Source organism: Abramis brama (genome assembly GCF_963993115.1).
Source record: "Abramis brama genome assembly, chromosome: 4".
Lineage (NCBI taxonomy): Eukaryota > Metazoa > Chordata > Actinopteri > Cypriniformes > Leuciscidae > Abramis > Abramis brama.
In genome coordinates this window covers 49714219-49732792 of record NC_139966.1, presented here as the reverse complement: position 1 = coordinate 49732792, position 18574 = coordinate 49714219, and the positions used below count along the sequence as shown (strand labels likewise).

Sequence of the window (18574 nt, the reverse complement as noted above, 5' to 3'; positions counted from 1 at the left end):
CTGTATATTCACCACTTGCATACTGTGAAAATACAGTGACCCAACTGCAAAAAAGGAAAAAGGTTACAGTAAAAAACTCTAAATGAAAAGCATGTTACAGTAAAGTACACTCAGAAGAGTCGTGCAACTGCAGAATCAAGGTCAGTGAGAGAGATTTTATTCTGCTTCAGCATCATGTCTTCATGTTGGTCCGGCTGGAGGAGTTTCTCCACATCTCAGACAATGTCATCTCTGCAGGAAAAGGGAAAAACTCTAAAGCAGATCCAGCCTTGACAACATTCTCCACACCTTGCTCTTCCTCGTCCTCATCCTCTTCCTGCTTGTTCACCTCCTCTTCCTCATCCTCATCCTTCTCTCCCTCTTATATTGTTTCCATCCATTGCTGGTATCAACATTCAGTGCAACATTTTGAGTAAATTTTGGGACTCTGAACTGACTTGTATTATGTACAGTTGGTTTGGTCACATCATTAGAAATAAGTGTGAACAATTTTGAGTCTTGTGTGTAAACGATGACAACTGTGTTGCAGTTGTTTAACTTTCGCCTACCTGTGTTTAGCATTTTGAAACGTAAGTGCATCACAGTGCAAAATGTGTTTTAGGGAGTGAGAATGTGTTTAGAGTTTTTGAAAAAAGAGTGCATGAGATTTGCAAACTGTGTTTTAACTGCCTGAACTTGTTTAATGTTTTACAGAAAGAGTGATTTATTCCACAAATTGGTTTAGACTATTGAGAATTTAGTTCAGAGAATGGGGTTTAGTGTTTTAGCAATTCAGAAAAACTGTAATACATATATTTATATATATTTGTTTTATTTTTATTGATATAAAACAATAGGCCACAATCCAATACTAAAATGTCATAAAAGCAGAAAGCAAAGTTTCATTACAGAACATTTTCAAATATCATCAAACCTGAGATTTCACACAGAAATATCACTCTTGACTCTTGAATGTTCAGATGTCTTGAACCGAGGCAGTGGGTGTGGCCATTCAGTTACGGCCCCTCCCCCTTTGATTGACTCCTCCCCCACATCATCATCTGTTATTAAAAACAATATCTTAAATTATTTAACATTATTCTTAAATGAAAAAGTTAAATGTCAGTCTATAAACATGGAAAAATATAACAACAATAATATTAGAATATACTGAGAACAGAAATGTTACAATAACTTACCTAACAGTTTCTCATATCTTCAGTGACACTCATCACATCATCATACTCCTCCTGAACTCCCTCTGATCAACATTAATAACATATAAATGTCACACTAGTTCATAAAACACTTTCTCATTTAATGGATAATTTTCCCTTACTTTGATTACACGGAAATCGTGTAATATTCATGCAAACATATATGTAAAGGGTGATATGTAGTGCAACTCACCTTGAGCGCTCTGTCTAATAATGATGACATCGTCATAATTCTCTGGTGCATCCACTACACATGAAAATAGAAGCCAAAATATATAACTTTAAGACTTTCAGTAACAAGCTTGATTATATGAATATTGTGTAAAATATTGTTAAAATAGTAAAAACACCTTTTTTAATAGAGTTGATGACATCATCATAGCTCTCAGTTGTGTCTTCTACAAAGTAAACATTATTACATTTAAAACACACTTTTCTTCAAAATACTTTAATAATGTTATTTAAAACTATATAGAATAACAGAACGACACCTGACTCACGATCTGGTTTCAGTCCATCAGTGATGACATCATCATAGTATCCCGGTGTGATTTCCTTCATCTCTTCTGCATCAACACAGAATATGTTTGGATACAAAAGCCAAAATATGTCCTTTTTGCAGGTCATGAGACCATTAAGTTATTAATCATCTGGTAATAAATCATGTGATCAATTAAAAAGGTCACTGACCTTTCAGGCCACTGTTGTTGGTGACATCATCATAATATACAGTCTTGACATCTTTTGCTAAAAAGGAGAAAATAATGTTAATATATTAATAAACAGCAGAATTTAAATGGTATTTAAAGAGTTATTATTGGTCAAATATTTAATAGAATTTGTTAATTACGTTTAGTTATTTAGGTTGAATTCAATGAAAAATATTTTGAGAGGAATGAATATGCGCTTCTGCTGTCTAACCTGAGAGAAGCTCATCAGCATCTTCATACCCAGAATGCAGTTCTTCAGAGACGAGACTTCCTGTTAAAGAAGAGAAAAACAGTCAGGAACATGTTCATCATCACAAACAGACTGAATCCTCATTTCCATTGGATCAAAAAACATTAGAGGCAGAAATCCCATGTTTTTTTCTGTTTGTTTTCTGTTAGGCCTATTAGCAAACACACATGTATCCTCACATGAACCCATTCCTCACTGCCTTCCAGAAATACACACAGGAAGAGACAAAATACACACACACACACACACACACACACACACACACACACACACACACACACACACACACACATACAAACATATGAACCACTCCTTATTACCCTCTAAAAATACATACAGGAAGAAACACACACTCACTCACACACACACACACACACACACACACACACACACACACACACACATAAACATGCACCTGCAGCTCTGTGGTTTTCTGTGAGGAATTCTCTGGTTTAAAGCCGGAGGTTTAACAGGACTAATAATAGATGAACATCAAGTGTCTGACAGACTCTCTTATTAATAATATTAAATAAGTTTCACGGCTCATGTCTCACCTCTCTGAGTGAAGTGATTGTGTCTGTGATGAATCTCCTCATAAACGGCCTCAGTCGTCGTCCTGTGTCTCCTCTTAGAGAGTGCTGTGAGTGTAGACAGACAAACCTGCTGTCAGTTCACAACACATGACTGATCACACACTGAATAACCAACCCGGTATCACGCTAAAGCGTGTAATACACACGCTGGTCCACAAGCGGATGCGTGTCAATGTCACGCTTTGCCTCCTCTAGGCGTGAAAATGACACGCATGAATGAAGGTTGAGTATCGGTTGAGTATCGGTAGGGGGCGATGATTTCCTCAATGCCAACAACTCCCCACGGAGCAAAGAGAGAAGCGATATATTGCATTCTCCAAAATTCCCGCGTCAGGTCGGTCAAAGCCATACATTTTTATTATGGTTCTGTAATTTAAGAAATACTAACGTTGCTGTAGCCTAACGTTATATTTGTGTGTGTGTGTGTGTGTGTGTGTACTGTGGGGCTTTTTAATCTATGGTGCTGTTAACGTTACCGTGGTCAATAACGTTAATGGAAATTGATATTAATTGGCTAACGTTAATTAATTAATCACAGAAAGCTGCAATGACTGCATATTATGTTATATTAACATTATAAAAAGTTGTTATGGTCGATGGGAAGTAACTTGATGATGATGATGATGATAATATGCGCGAATTTCGATAATGAAATATCGATAGGCCTAAACGTTACTGATGTTGTATCTATTCTAATCTAAAGGATCTATCCACACATACAAAATATCGATCCTAAGGTGTTTTTTTAAAAACCAGTAATTTTATTTATTTAGCACGAATTTATTTTATTTAGAAAGTATGCATTAAATTGATTAAACGTGACAGTAAAGGCTTTTACATTGTTACACAAATATATATATTTCATGTAAATGCTGTCCTAATAATTATGATGCTGAAAATTCAGCTTTGATCACAGGAATAAATTACATTTTAACATATTCAAATGGAAAACAGATCGCCTGTTTTAAATTGCAATAATATTTTACAATATTTGTTTTTACAAATATTTACTGTATTTTTTATCAAATAAATGCAGCCTTTTATTTTGATTGATCGTTAAAGTTCAAATGGATTGTGTTATGTTCTGTAATTGTTGTTAATAAATCTGTCAGAAGAAAATGTGCAAAAGTTTTACCTATTGGGTACAACAGTGGCAGTCCTTTAAAAATTAACAATGGTTTTACTACTTTATACTACTTTATAATATGACAAATCCATGAAGCCTTGCTGCAAGAGAATTAACTATGTTTTTGTTCCCCTTTGTCCAACAGCTCCTGTTTTTACCCACCATCCTTCCCTGTTACCGCCACCTGTATCTCTTTATAAGAAAACCAACGGCTCTTTTAAGAGCCACTCCTATACTCCTCTTACTACCTCTCTCTCTCACACACTTTCTCTATTTCTAATTCACTCACTCACTCTCTCTCTCTCTCTCTCTCTCTCTCTCTCTCTCTCTCTCTCAATTTCTTTCTTCTAAAGCTTCACTGTCTTGAAGTAAGTATTGTTACTCTATTCTTTATTTTTCTTTCACATTACTCTCTCTCTCACTGTCCAAAACATTTTTAGAAATGTAGTTTTATATAGTCTATACTCTGTCCTCAATTCTTTTTGTCTGACCGTGTTTTTATCTTCCTTTCCAGTATAGTATCTTTGAAATGGCTGCTCAGCAAGACCGAGGGAGAGCAGATGATGCTATTTTCATTGCAGACATGCTTCTTGCTCAAACCAAAGTAAGTTTTTTTTTTTGAGACAGTGATCTTCCAGTATTGGTAATAATACTAAAGAGTGGGAATTGGAGTGCAAAATTTGAATGAACTGCTCAAGAGTTGGCTGTATTTCAGTGTTATCATACTATGCTCACTTTCTGTCATGCAAGGCAAAGGAAGCAACGGGCAAAGCAACATCTGCTAAAGGCAGTAAATTTAATGTCCGATGGGTGGAGAGAGATGCTGAAGGACGTCCACTGCTAAAAAGAAGCAGAAGTGGAGAGACACGAAAACGTGCTTCAGCTACAGGTAATCCATGTCTTCCAGGATTTTTTGTGATTACCCACCCAATCTTTCTTAACTAAATATAACTTGTGCCCATTGTATACAGAATTTAGCTTGCTATTTGTTAGGTAACATAAATATGGTTTTGTGTCACTTTTGAAACATAGACCACCAAACTGTGGGGCTTCCAGTGCACAGCTTTTTCCTTTATTTTTTTCCATGGTAAAACTTAGGATTTCTGTTTCCGGTTTTTAATAATTTTCCTTTGAATACTGTATGTTAAACTGTGCCATCAGAAACACAACATGGTGATGGATGTGTTACTTATGTTATTGACTTCACTGTAATGCTAAGCAATTCCAAAGAAATTAAGTGGAAGTGAAGCAATCAGTGTCAGGTTCATGCTGCTAACAGTTCAAGATTATGTCCAGATAATGAGGGAAAAAAACTTTTAGAGATTAATGGAATTGTCAGACATGTCAATTAGCCTATTATAGCCTTAAGTCACTAATGAACACTGTATTATATGCTTGTAAGACATGAAAATTGTTATCTCGTTCCTTTCTACCAATCTTTTCAGTTGATTCCGTTGTTGGCAGTGAGGGCACTACTCCTTTTGAGTCATCTGAGGAGGTTCCCACAGTTACCCAATCAAACTGCTCTCAACACTCATTTGGTAAGATGACACCTGACCTTACTGTAATTAAGCAAGTTAGCAATAAGCATGAAAGGAATGATTATTTTCTTATTTCTGTCTTTTAGACAGTGAGATGCAGAAACTGCAGGACATTCTGACCTCAGGAGATGTTCAAGGCACCAGCAAGTGTCCTTCAACATCCACATCATGGTGCTTGCGCCAATCTGTAGCCCAAGATGAGTGGCGGAAAGCAAGGTCCCATCACATCAACTGCTTGCTGTCCTGCAATGTGGCTCCAGAAAATAACTGCAGCCACTGCACATCTCCTGCCGTCATTCGCTGCAGAGACTGCATGCCCCAAGAGTGGCTGTGTATGGATTGTGACATATACGTACACAAAAAACTCACCCTCCATAACAGGGAGTCCTGCATTGAGGGAATTTACAAGCCCATTGAGCCAACAGTGTGCTGTGTACAAAAAGATGGCAAATATACACTGGTCAATCAAGGTAGTGTTCTGAACCTTTTTGGTAAAGTGATTAAAGTTTTATTCTATTTAATTTTTTTACTTTTATTATCTTAATTGGACATATTTTTAATGCTTTCTCACTAATTATTTCACTTCTCTTTTCAGTATGTTTATTGCCTACAGTGAGACCTGTCCAGTTATGTACTTGCGACCCTTCAAACGTCACAGAATCAGCTGGCAGAGCAATCATTTTGGTTTGCATAAATGGTATGAATTATGGTTTATATTTTTATTTATTCTTGTCCCTTTGTGTGTTACAATGTTCTACTTTTTGATTTTAGGTCGGTATGATTTGCACTTGCCAAACTTGCTGTGCAGATTATGTCTGGCACATTGGACACCTGACATGAGCGACCTAATAAGCAGTGGGTATTGGCCGGCATCTGTGAATGCTGACACGCTGTTTTCGGTAGATGTCTTCAGTTCATTTGAAGAAATGAAAACTGTTGCACCAGGATTATCGAGACAAGGTTTTTTGCGGATGTTGGAGAGGAGGACCTGTCTCTTTGGAAGGGTAAGATCAGTGTAGATCAAAGTTGCCTCAAGTAGAGATGAGAGAATATTAGTGTAGCTATTTCATTTTACTCTTTACTAATCAAATGTACAGGCTGGGAAAATACATGGAGACGTATTCCAAAGAAGCTTCATGGAATACACATTCTGCCAGTACGAGTGTGAAAAAATGGCCAGTGTAGAGCACTTCACCTGCCCGGCATGTACACCCAACATGCTTGCTCTTTGTGCAGATGGCAACAGAAAAGTGTACCGATTTCGGCAGTCAAAAGGGTTAGTTGTTTTACACTTGTAGTTGTTTTACTTCATGTAAAATTATTAGGGCTGTGAAAAGATGAATCGCGATTAATCTTTTCACAGCCCTAAAAATTATCAGAACATATAATGTCTGACACTGAACATATATTTTTTTCTTATTCTATCAAGGTCAGAGGAACCCTATTTTGATGGCACCTTCATTGCCAAGGACACTGATGTACACCATTTTGTTGACGAGATCAGGAGTAAAATGAAAAGTGTTAGTAAAATATGTAGTTTTTTGCACCTTTGATTTATATCCAAAATTTGCAATGTATGATTGTTGTTTTATTAAATAGATAATGTATCCCTAGTTGGTGTAAGCTTATATAATACACTTAGTTTGTTACTAGCACTTTGAGCATGATGCACTCTTTCAAGCAATCTTGTGTTGAGGTTTAAATTAGATATGGTAGGTGTGGTGGCATCCAAAGTGGCTAGTTTAGTCATTAATTATGTAATAGCAGATCTCTGCAAGAGATAGTGACTATGCATGCAGTTTGTCATGCGACTATCTCTGTCATGCGACTATACTAGTGACTATCTCTGCAGTTTGTAGAGTAGAGAAAGTAGAAGATGCATTTTCTGAAGCTCCTCTTTAGTAGTAGTTTGAAAGTAAACCTTTATTGTCACCGATCATTATAAAGATGCCAGTTGGTGTGATGTAACCTGACTCATCCTGATGGATGAAGTAACTAGTTAGAAAAAATAGCAACTTTCAGTTTTAACCAGAATTATTGTGTCATGCAGACTGCCGGCAAAGGGATCTGTGGAGCCAGTCAGTGGTCTGCTGCACGTGAAACGGCCAGAAGAGCAAGTAAACTGGATGAAGAGGGCCTTGAGGTGGTTGTTTGCAGACATGGAGTGCTACTCAAGGCTCTTAACATGTACAGGGGGGAAATATTTGCTTATCCGCTGTACCTGCAGAAGGAGCTCCAAGCAGCCACAAACGGACAGTTCTATTGCACAGATATTGCTTGCAAGTATTGGCCTTACCTTGAGAAGTTGGCAGTCTCCATGTTGGAACTCAGACCTTTACTGCAGATGAGACCATTCCTTTCTGTCATGCATGCCAAGGCTCATTCAACCAAGTGTGAGGTACTGCATATTCTTTATCTTACCATTAAAAAAATAAAATAATAATAATTACTTATATAATACACTGTATATGACTATAATTTAAGTGCCATGCTGATTTGTAAGATAATCTGGAGTGGCAAAAATCAGGAAGGTGCTGGCACAACTGCAGGGGAGGAGGTCGAAATGGTCAACAGCTACCTGTCTCGTTGTGCCCTCACAACCAAGTACATGACAAAATCTGGTAATTATTGCTGATTTATATTATTTTAGGAAACCTGTCTTTTTATTCTAACTGTCTAATACTTCGTACTGAGATTACAAATATTATATAACATAGCAAATATACAGCTGTAAATATTCTAATATAGTACATTAATAAAACTGCATTACATCTCTCTTAAATTAAAAATCAATTGTCAATGCGTGGATGAACTGCAATACCATGAGCATTAATGGTACTTTCCTCCATCACATCATTCTGTTGTTTAAAGCCAGGAATGACATGCTAACTGTCCATGCTATTGGGTGGAACCGACGGAAGTGGGAAGGCCTTCATCTTGCCCTATCCAGCAGATACATCAAGGTATTATGTTATGTCTGAGTTATGTATACTAAGCCTTTCATGACTTTCCTCACTTTTTAAGATTGGAAAGTCAAAAATCTTTTTTTTTACACCAGACTTTGAAAAAGGCTGAGGCTGAGTCTCAGAAACTGGAGGATTTGAGCAGTGAACTGGGGTGTCCTGAGAACATCGTGCATCAGTGGGTACATGATGTCAGACAATGGGCTACTGATGGTACAGTATTTTATGGACATTCTTCTAAGTAGTTTACTAATACTGCAATTGTATAAGTGAGAATCTTTGCCATGCATAAGGATTAAGTAAGGGGGCGTTGTCCTGTTTTTGTTTGCTATAAACTTGTGGGCTTGTAAACTCCTTTGACACTGTTAACAGTGATGTGATTTGGGGCTCTAAATGAACTTGAACTTGAACTTGAAAGACATCATAATAAACTTGTATTATTGTTGTTGCTTTAAGATTCTGTAGGTACCAGATGTGATGACCAACATAACCTTCAGAAATCAATTGAACAAATGTTTCTTGGTGTTCATCAAAAAAAAGCCAGCCTTTATAATCACACTGGTATGTTGAAAACTCATCTAATATTTGTGTCTTTTTTATTACTTGCAGATGTCTTATGTGGATTGTTTTTGTATTATAGTGTTTTTAGGTCCTTAATTTTAAAATGTCTTCTTTTTAATTTTACAGATATTAGGCCTATTATTATGCCTTTTAAGTCATTTGATTTTTTTTTTTCATTTTGATGTATTAATTCTTAAGTCAGTTATAAGTATTTCATGTAACTTTCTGATATCTGTATACATATGCTTGTGCATCATGTTTTCTGTGTTTTTAAAAAAATTTAGACAGCAACAAAATTCGACACTTGCGTCGAAGAAAATTGTGGGAAGAGAAGAGAAAACTCCTGCAAACAATCAAGCTCTACAATGAGCAGGTGCCAGATGAGGAACGCATCGTTGAGGAGAAGGTGGAGAGCGGTTTCTCCGTGGGGGGAGACAGTCTAATATGGCCGTGGGAAGTGCACAGCAGTGGTAAGTAGCAATTTCTCTCTAAGTGTGTGTGTGTGTGTGTGTGTGTGTGTGTGTGTGTGTGTCTGTGAGTTTGTTTTCATGACAACTGAGGACATTTTTATGATAACACACCTGCAAATGAGGACACTCGGGAAAATAGGTGATATATGAGGACATTTTGGGTGTCCTCATTTTTCAAATGGCTTTAAAAACATACTAAGCAGTGTTTTTTTTTAATGTAAAAATGCAGAATGTTTCCTGTGATGGGTAGGTTTAGGGATAGGGGCAGTGTAAGGGGATAGAATATACAGTTTGTACAGTATAAAAACCATTACGCCTATGGAATGTCCTCACAAATCACATAAACATGGCTGTGTGTGTGTGTCTGTGTGTGTGTCTGTGTGTGTGTCTGTGTGTGTGTCTGTGTGTGTGTGTGTGTGTGTGTGTGTGTCTGTCTGTGTGTGTCTGTCTGTGTGATTAAGCAAACTAATGATATGTTGAATATGCTACTGTAAACATATGCCATGTTTTATCTGATTAAATTTCTATTTCATTTTTGCACTCTGCACCAGTATATGGGATGTTCATACACTACTTGGGTTTTGCCTGCTGTTTAGACTGTACAGGTCAAATTTGTATTGAAGGGATGTTATTTGTGTGACTTCAGAATCCAGCAACATCCTCACCAAGAAGAAGATTTTTGATGTGTTCATGTCAAAAGTGCGGCTTCAAGAGGAAAAGATCATTGTGATGAGGGAGATGAGACAGCACTGCACCTATCTCAGAGAGCTGGCTAGAAACATTAGGACAATGATATCAGAAATGTCTTCTTGCAGAAACAGTGGTAAGAAGCTAACTTTTATTACATTCTTGCTGTAATGCTTTTGTGGATCCTATAACCTCACTCATTTTGAGATCCTCAAGTGTTACATTATGGATTCCTTGTGGCTGGATCTAAATGGTTTGTAGTTCTTTAGTAAAGTCAGTTAATGAATAGCTCAACAACAATGGAAGTATTGTCATACCTCGCTTTTAATTTTTCCTTCTAGGCAGTTTAAGTGAAGAGGGTCATCGCGGGCTCTTGTGTCTTCTTCAGAAAAGGCTTGCAGATGTAGAGGAGAAGTTCCAAGTCGTATGCTCAAGTTACAGCCTGGCTTTAGGACCAAATGCTGCTTCTCTGCTGGAGGATGGGCCCGAGGAGATACCAGAGGACCATGAAGAAGTTGATTTTGAGAGTTCAGATGACAGTGATTTTGAAGCAGTGTAAATGAGTGCTTCTTAAAGGGATACTCCACTTTTTTTGGAAATAGGCTCATTTTACAAAAATTAATTTTTGTTAAAAATTAATCTATGCTAAGCTAAACATAGATCATTGAATCGGACAAGACCATTAGCATCTCTTAGTACACGATGTAACTACAGAAGGGTCAAGTTTTAAATAGGAAAAATATCGAAACTCTTTGGTCATTTTTTTGAGAGAGATGCTAATGGTCCTGTCTGATTCAATGATCTATGCTAAGCTATGCTAAAAGTGGTACCGCCAGACCCGGAGTTCGGCTGAATGGATTCGAAAACGGTAAAACTCAACTGTTTAACTCTGGGGGAGTTGTAAAATGAGCCTATTTCCAAAAAAAGTGGAGTATCCCTTTAACTGGTCGGATGCATTTAGACTGCATGTCAATTATGACTGGACTGCAGGTGTGTTTCAAGAAAAACAAAAAACTTTTTGAAGTGTAATGAATGTCTAATACAGTGCTTTTATTTTGGGCTATTGTTACCTCAGTTCACAAACAGCAGGTCGGTTTTTAAATTTCACCTCCGATGTTACATGGACTATTTCTACTGTCAACTGTGGTGCTAGAGCTTGCGAATGACTCCAGCCTCTTACAATGGTGACTTCCCCAAGCTTTGCCCATCTCATCTTGTCAACATAATGACCTTTACTGTACAAAAATGTTACACTTAAATTGATGTAATAGTTTGATTGTTTTATTCACAGTGATAAAAAAAAAATAATAATAATACTTTTGGAATGAACCATTTACTGTACATGTCACTACATTAAATACTTTCCAGAAATGACTGATCAATACCCATAGTAGTATTTCCTGTTGTTATTGCTGCTGATCTTGCCAACAAAAGAAACTAATTTGCCATGGCATTACTTCAGGTAACTATAAAACGATGTTGTACATGGATGCAAACTAGTTCATGCTGAGCTGTTGTTTTGATTTTTTAAAAATAAGATGTTAAATTACTGATTTTTCATTTTTATCTTAACATTGTATGCCAGTTGTACACAGGGTATATTACACAGGGTGTGTAATCGCACAAAATAAAATTTTCACATGCTAATTGTCAAGTAGGCATACAGTTATGTGTTGTATTAATTAATTAGTAAATTATAGCCATAAATAAGATAAGTTATTCATTATCCTGCTGCATAACTTCACTCTGGATACAAGAATTAACACTAGACAACATGTAAATATCAGCTTACAATTATAGGCTATTTGCTTTAATTCATGTCTACCATTTTTTACTCGCATATATTTATGTATGAATGTCCTTGTGGTCTTTGTATCACATATCACTTTGTTCTTTACATGGGAGAAAAAAAAAAGTGCTATGTAAATAGTGTTATTTTTTATCATTATTTTCTGTATAAAAACATTAGTTTAAAATATTTAACCTTAAGAAAACGAATAGAATAGGTTCATTGGAGACTCTACAATTGCTCTAGGTGTGAATGGGAGTGTGAGTGGTTGTGTGATGGACTGGCGACCAGTCCAGAGTGTAGCCTACCCTGCCTCTCCAAAATGTCAACGAAAACGCCCCTAGCATCTAGTGCCTGGATTTCAACATGAAAACACAAATTTTAATAAAGGATGACATATTTTTAAATTATTTGTTGGCAATATCAGTTCATATTTCTTTCCCTAACACTTTTTTTTTTACTTCCGTTTCTGTGGTCAGGCTACGCGCCTGCGCAATCACGGTTACCTTAGCAACTAGTATGAATCTCCCAAACAAGCAATTTTAGCCAATAATAATAACCTTAAGAAGATGTTTTTTTGTCTGAATTAATACAACACGTATTATGCTTTTGCAGTAGCATGTCTGTTAGGAATTTACTTTATACTATAGTTCTTTTTGAAACCCTACTTACTTACAACCCTAGTTTGCCAACCAGAAGAACTACATATTTAACGGGTGGTCTATCACGTTGTACTCTGCTGCAACAGGGAATTGTAGTTCTGTTTTGTAAATTACTAAAACATGTAAATGGATGTCTGGAGTATAAAACTGAGAGTGCACTCATGGGTATGGGTTGATGTGAAACACAGTAGTTTGGTCAAAATTTTAAATTATAAATAATAACTAGGTGAGATTCAATTTTTACAATTTTTGGTGATGTCCACTATTGGTGATCGCACCAAACGGTAGCCCTCATGATGGAAGAGTTCAAGAGCTTTATATAACAGTTGGTTTCATCATTGTAGCACATTCAGTTGCTGAATTATAAGACTCACAACATGCATCAATGGCAAAGTTCAGAGGTCAATATTTCAAAGCAGGAGCCAGCTACAGCCTTCAGATTGCAATGCTGTTACTCGGCTGATCAAGACCTTTCCAGTGATGTGTTTGGTTTAATCATATGACAAAATAAAAAATTTCACTCTGCCCACTCAGCCCTTGTGTCATGCATGCATTTCAAAGGCACATGAAGTGGTCTAATGTATAAATGTTAATTAAAATATATTTGTTGGACACAGTAGGCAAATTCATTAATGAAATGTTTATTTTGACTTATTTGAATCACAGATGTCACTGTGGGCCTCTTGGAACGTTTCTTTTTCACAAACCCTAACCTGATAAAAAAGTGTTTCAGAGTGATCTGATTCAATATGAATTAAAATACAGAGGTGAGTTACATTAAAAATCATTATAGATATCCAGTGTCCATCCTCCCATTCCATACTTTTATAGTTCATAATTAAGTGTTTTTATGCTGTGGTCATATGGCTAAGTGGCTACATAGACAATCGTCATCTAATTTACCGTACATATGTCATTATTACACTTCCCATATCTCCAAGAGCAATACAGTAATTAGATTTACTAATTACTTTTGTGTTACTTTGAAATCTCACTCCAGCCTATACCACAAGCAGAGCAAGATACCAAATCATGAGGTCTGATTCAGGGTCAGTTTTACAAAAAAAAAAAAAAAAAAAAATTAAACCTGGTCCTTGACCAAAAGACACCTCAGCTCTCATGATATCTTTCAAAAGTCCAGTGCTCAAGTAACTGAAGTAAAGATAATTTGATTACAATAGTAATTGTAATGTAATTGCTAAGAAGATTATAAATATATTCCTGTACATTACCTTGTTAATGAAAGACATCTGTTTGCAGTAATCTATACACTGTTGGTAATAACAGTGCCATCTGAAGAGGAAGGGGAATCCAGGGACAGCTCCATCCAGGACAAAGTAAAATCACAAACTGTATGTCATAATGACACAACACATATGTACAATGCTTTATGAGGTCACCGGCACACTTTTAAAACCATTTTTATTGAACAAAACTTCACAATGTGTTTGGTAGGACAACAGTTCACATTATTTTTAATTATGGTACGATTAATCAACACATTATGTAATGTAGTTTTACATATATTTAAAACATTTTTTTGTTATTTCCCAAATTTGTCAATCTTTATGCAAAAAAGCTTTGTATAGTTGTATAACAGGTTGCCATTTAGAATCATGGTGCTGTATGCAAAGGCATTTCCATTGTTTGACAGATGAAATGTGTAGGCAAAATATGTGATCAAATAATTAGTGTGGATGATTGATATGTTTCAATAGCCCAACACTGACAGGACATCATGTATTATTCATAGGAGAGACAGTATGGTTTCTATATAGAGAAAAGTTAAGGACCAAAAGCTACGAATGTTTATTTTTTTTATTTTTTTTTTATAAAACTATTCTCTGAATAAATTCCCATATATATTTTATGTTGTCTTGGATGCTCATATAATGAAGTGTACAATTCAATAAATAGTGTATCTGAAAATAAAGAACCAATTAATTCCTCAATGTTTTATTGATGAAAGCACAGTAAACAACGACAAATCATAACTAAAGCCACTCAAAACTGAAAATAATTGGAGTGCAAAACATGAAAGTATTAATACCCAATACAAAGTGCAAAATGAAATACACCTGAAAGAGGCAATGAAAGGGTCCAGTCGCAAGAAGCGTTTATATTCACAACAGTAAAAAAGAAAGAAAGAAAGAAAGAAAGAAAGAAAGAAAGAAAGAAAGAAAGAAAGAAAGAAAGAAAGAAAGACAAACTATTGCAAAAAACAAAACAAACAAAAAAAACCTAACAGTGCTCCAGCACCTTCTTGGGCACCTGATGGGAGCACTAACAAGTGTCCATATCCGCCACCCACTCCAATGGCCACTTCTTTCCACTGTAACACAATAAGGAAATATGCAATTAGATGTTTTGGTTCTGCAGATGAACTGTAGACACAAAGACACACATTAAGACCCCTGTAGCCGTTTTCCAATAGCTGTGTTTTAGTGGGGTTACCTAACATATGTCAATAGTTTGTGCATGTTAAAATTAATTGGCTATGTGTTACCCATGAGAAGTCGTACTTACCAGAGTTTGCATGGCTCCCACTCCACTTGCTTCCATTTTTGGCCCTAAAAATAGTGAGACTTTTTCAGTTTCAAATATTTGCTATGTTTAGCAGTTATACCAATCACCAATAATTTTTCAAGACCATTACACCAATAAAAGAACATTATGTAACCTGTATAGTGTTTTAGTGGTATTTAACCTTGATAACTCTGTATCTGGCAACCCTCTTCACAGGGTAATAATCCTGGCTCCCTGTCACTGTATGTGGGCATTCTGAAAGGAAAAAAAATATTTTTGCAAGGATTTGAATCTAACAAAGAGCTGTAGAATATGATGTGAAGGCCAGGACATCTCTGCAGCAGCACAATATTTAATTCAAAACGGTATTTTAACACAAATTTTGCCTTTAACAAATATTGCACCTCCTATGATTTGAAAATTGCAGTAGGCCATATTGCGATTTCAGTAAGATTTTGATTAGTTGTTCAAGCCCTACTGTTAAATAAACAAATGAACATATGCATTTGGACATTGGCCAAACCTAATAGGCCACAGCCACTTACAAATGCAAATACAGCCTTCATGAAGACTCACAACAATTAATATCAATCCCAATGTATGGATTTACACACAGTACTGTACATCAACACACCTTTCCTTTTATTTGGCCGCACAGTAGCGGGAGCAGGGCAGCCTCCTTCCACACCTTCATCTGTTAAATACAGAGAAACATTTAAAATATGTAAAAAAAATAAAAATAATTTTTTTTAAATGTGCAAAATGTTGCATCCATGTCAACCAGTTTATAATGAAGACTGGGCTTTATTTGTCAAAATGTTTTTCTAAGGTGAGAGAGAGACCTTTAGAAAGTGCTTTAAAAAGTGCTCTTTAGACAGACCCATTTCGAATAATACAACCAGGTTTCCTACACATTTCAAAATTCCAGACTTTATTGTAGGTTTTTCAGAACATATTAGAGATCTGAGTACAAATATCTAGATGTTTATTATGTACATGAATGGTTTTAAAATCCAAATATTAACATGTATTTTACTTTCTGACTATGTATGCTATTATGTTGCCAGATAATTGCAATAAGACTGTAGCTAGATACTGCAGCTCATACTCATCAATTTTGTGGCATTCAGTCCACACTCCTATACAGAAAGCTGGACAAGCAGTACATCAACACACCTTTCCTTTTATTTGGCCGCACAGTAGTGGGAGCAGGGCAGCCTCCTTCCACAACTTCATCTGTTAAACACAGGGAAACATTTAAAATATGTAAAAAAAATATTTAAGCACAGTTTATAATGAAGACTTGGCTTTATTTGTCAAAATGTCTTTCCATGAACAACTAAAACTTTGTTTCAGGAATTGAAGGCAGCACACAGTGAGCACTTGATACATAAATTATGCATTATGGGTGAATTATTCCTTTAAGGATAACCAGGTTCTGCCATTAGCAGGCTAAAGCCGCTGAAGGACTTGTACAATCAGTTTGGAATAATGTCATCACAGTGAAGTAATCACAGCTGAAAATAGCCTATCATTCCACAACTTTATAACCTTGAATAGACAAGTTGATCTTGCAAATCAATTTCCATCAAAGTGTCTATGGGAATTAGGGTTGCACGAAATTGACAAAATGTGATATTGGAATATTGATCATGAATATTGTGATAACGATATTAATTTAGACATTCTTCAACATATGTAAAAACACAAAAGTTGATTGGCCCCATTGCTGATATTTTTCGCCTCCAATTTCCATTTTTTCATTGTCTCCCAGAGCCACACTCATCATGTGGTGTTCTATAGGGTATCCCAGCTAGCAGGGAACGTTCTCAGAAGAGTTTATCTGATCCACACTCAAAGGGTTAAAGTGTTAAAATATGAGTGTTAAATGAACACTGAAGAGTGTTAAAATTAATGAGATAATTAAGTTATTAATTGTGTGATGATTAGCCTAAGTATTATTGAAGACACCTGATGTTAACAAGCAGAATCACCAAAGGAGAAAATCTAATTTTAAGTCACCATTATGGTGGTCCGTGTTAGCTTTAGTTGGGCTCTTGACCCTTAAACTATTGACTTTAAATTTTGTCTGGCTGTTGTAACCAAGTTATATCAGTCAGATGAACAAAGAGAAAAGGTGATCAGGTGGTGTTGGTTATGTTTTGACATAATCATCAATTGACCTGAATCACTAAACTCATTTACATTTCATTTCATTTACATTTCATTTACATTCTTGGTGCCACCAATCAAAACCCATTCATGGCTCCCACCATGCATTGCAGTATGAATAAATTATGATCTGGATTGTCTTATTTATTTTGTTTGCCACCATTGTTGAGATTCATACACTCAATCTTGATGTATGTTTGTGCCTAAAAAAATATATATATATATTTTTTTTTTTTAAATCAAAACAACTTTTAAGAAATACTTCGGATTATATTGAACATTCTGGATCTCATTTTTTAGAATCACAGTGATGCTGTAATCAACAATATAAATCTATGTCAGAGATTAGACTCTAAATGAGTTTTGTGATTCAGGTCAAGTGATGATTATGTCAAAACATAACCAACAACATCTGATCACTTTTTCTCTTTGTTCATCTGCCAGTTATAACGTGTAAGAGTGTCCTTACACCAGCCAAACAAAATTTTAAGTGAAAAATGTAAGGGTCAAGAGCTCAACTAAAACAAACACTATTCTCCATAATGGTGACTTAAAAATAGTGATTTTCTCCTTCAGTGATTCTGCTTGTTAACATCAGGTGTCTTCAATAATGCTCAATCATCACTCAATTCATCACTTAATTATCTCATTAACTTTTTATCACTGGAGTTTTTGCTTTGTACGTTTTAGGAGAACATTCTGGGAACCAAAATAAAACTACCCGCTGAAAACATTATTAGAACTTCATGGTAATGTTCTCAGAACGTTTTTAGAACAAAACATTTCTAGCTGGGATGTTCGTGTAGTGGACCTGTGTGGACCAATTGGGCTTTAAATCGAATCCATGGACGCCTCTCTCCACAAAATAAACAAAATATTGCATACTTTCTGCAACATTTTCCTATGATATTGCACAAGGAGATATTGCAATAACGATAGTGATTCAATATATTGTGGACCATGAATAGGAAAACACCAAAACACCCAAACAATGTCCTAAATATGGGCAAACACAGGCATTATTGAAGTAATGAAGTAATGACAACAGCAGCAGTTCATGGAATTTGAGAGGTTCTAATCATATAATCGTTTTAAAATGTATATACTGTACAGTGGTGGCCAAAATCATTAGAACGGTTAGATTTTTTAATGTTTTAAAAGAAGACTTCCGGTCTCCAAGGCTCCAAGGATTTATTTGATTCAAAATACAGCAAATACAGTAATATTGTGAAATATTTTTACAATTTAAAAGAACTGTTCTCTATTTGATTACATTTTTAAACGTAATTTATTCCTGTGATCAAAGCTGCATTTTCAGCATCATTACT

The 18574-nt window shown here is 35.8% G+C and overlaps 1 protein-coding gene and 1 long non-coding RNA gene across 2 annotated transcripts; one reads left to right on the top strand and one right to left on the bottom strand.

Moving 5' to 3' along the window:
• The first annotated feature begins 2865 nt into the window (after positions 1-2865).
• On the top strand, positions 2866-11754 carry LOC311080700 (uncharacterized protein). The gene is made up of 18 exons (XM_084110795.1): positions 2866-3083; positions 4021-4243; positions 4390-4479; positions 4626-4764; positions 5321-5416; positions 5503-5886; positions 6012-6113; positions 6188-6420; positions 6514-6692; positions 6846-6936; positions 7467-7814; positions 7920-8037; positions 8288-8379; positions 8475-8592; positions 8836-8940; positions 9225-9410; positions 10057-10233; positions 10439-11754. The coding sequence occupies exons 3-18, from the start codon at positions 4405-4407 to the stop codon at positions 10654-10656; spliced, it is 2661 nt and encodes an 886-aa protein (XP_083966921.1). The 5' UTR covers positions 2866-3083; positions 4021-4243; positions 4390-4404; the 3' UTR covers positions 10657-11754.
• Positions 11755-12957: 1203 nt separating this feature from the next.
• On the bottom strand, positions 12958-16324 carry LOC311080747. Its single transcript, XR_014605704.1, has 5 exons — positions 16251-16324; positions 15709-15768; positions 15256-15329; positions 15075-15118; positions 12958-14880 (listed from the first exon to the last, which is right to left on the bottom strand). It is a non-coding gene; the product is annotated as an uncharacterized lncRNA (long non-coding RNA).
• Between the last annotated feature and the right edge of the window lie 2250 nt (positions 16325-18574).

Bases quoted from the DNA above. Each gene is read 5' to 3' on its own strand.
- LOC311080700 (XM_084110795.1), top strand. From the start codon at position 4,405: ATGGCTGCTCAGCAAGACCGAGGGAGAGCAGATGATGCTATTTTCATT. The intron at 4,765-5,320 runs GTAATCCATGTC...CAATCTTTTCAG, and splicing joins AAAACGTGCTTCAGCTACAG to TTGATTCCGTTGTTGGCAGT. The intron at 6,421-6,513 runs GTAAGATCAGTG...TCAAATGTACAG, and splicing joins GGACCTGTCTCTTTGGAAGG to GCTGGGAAAATACATGGAGA.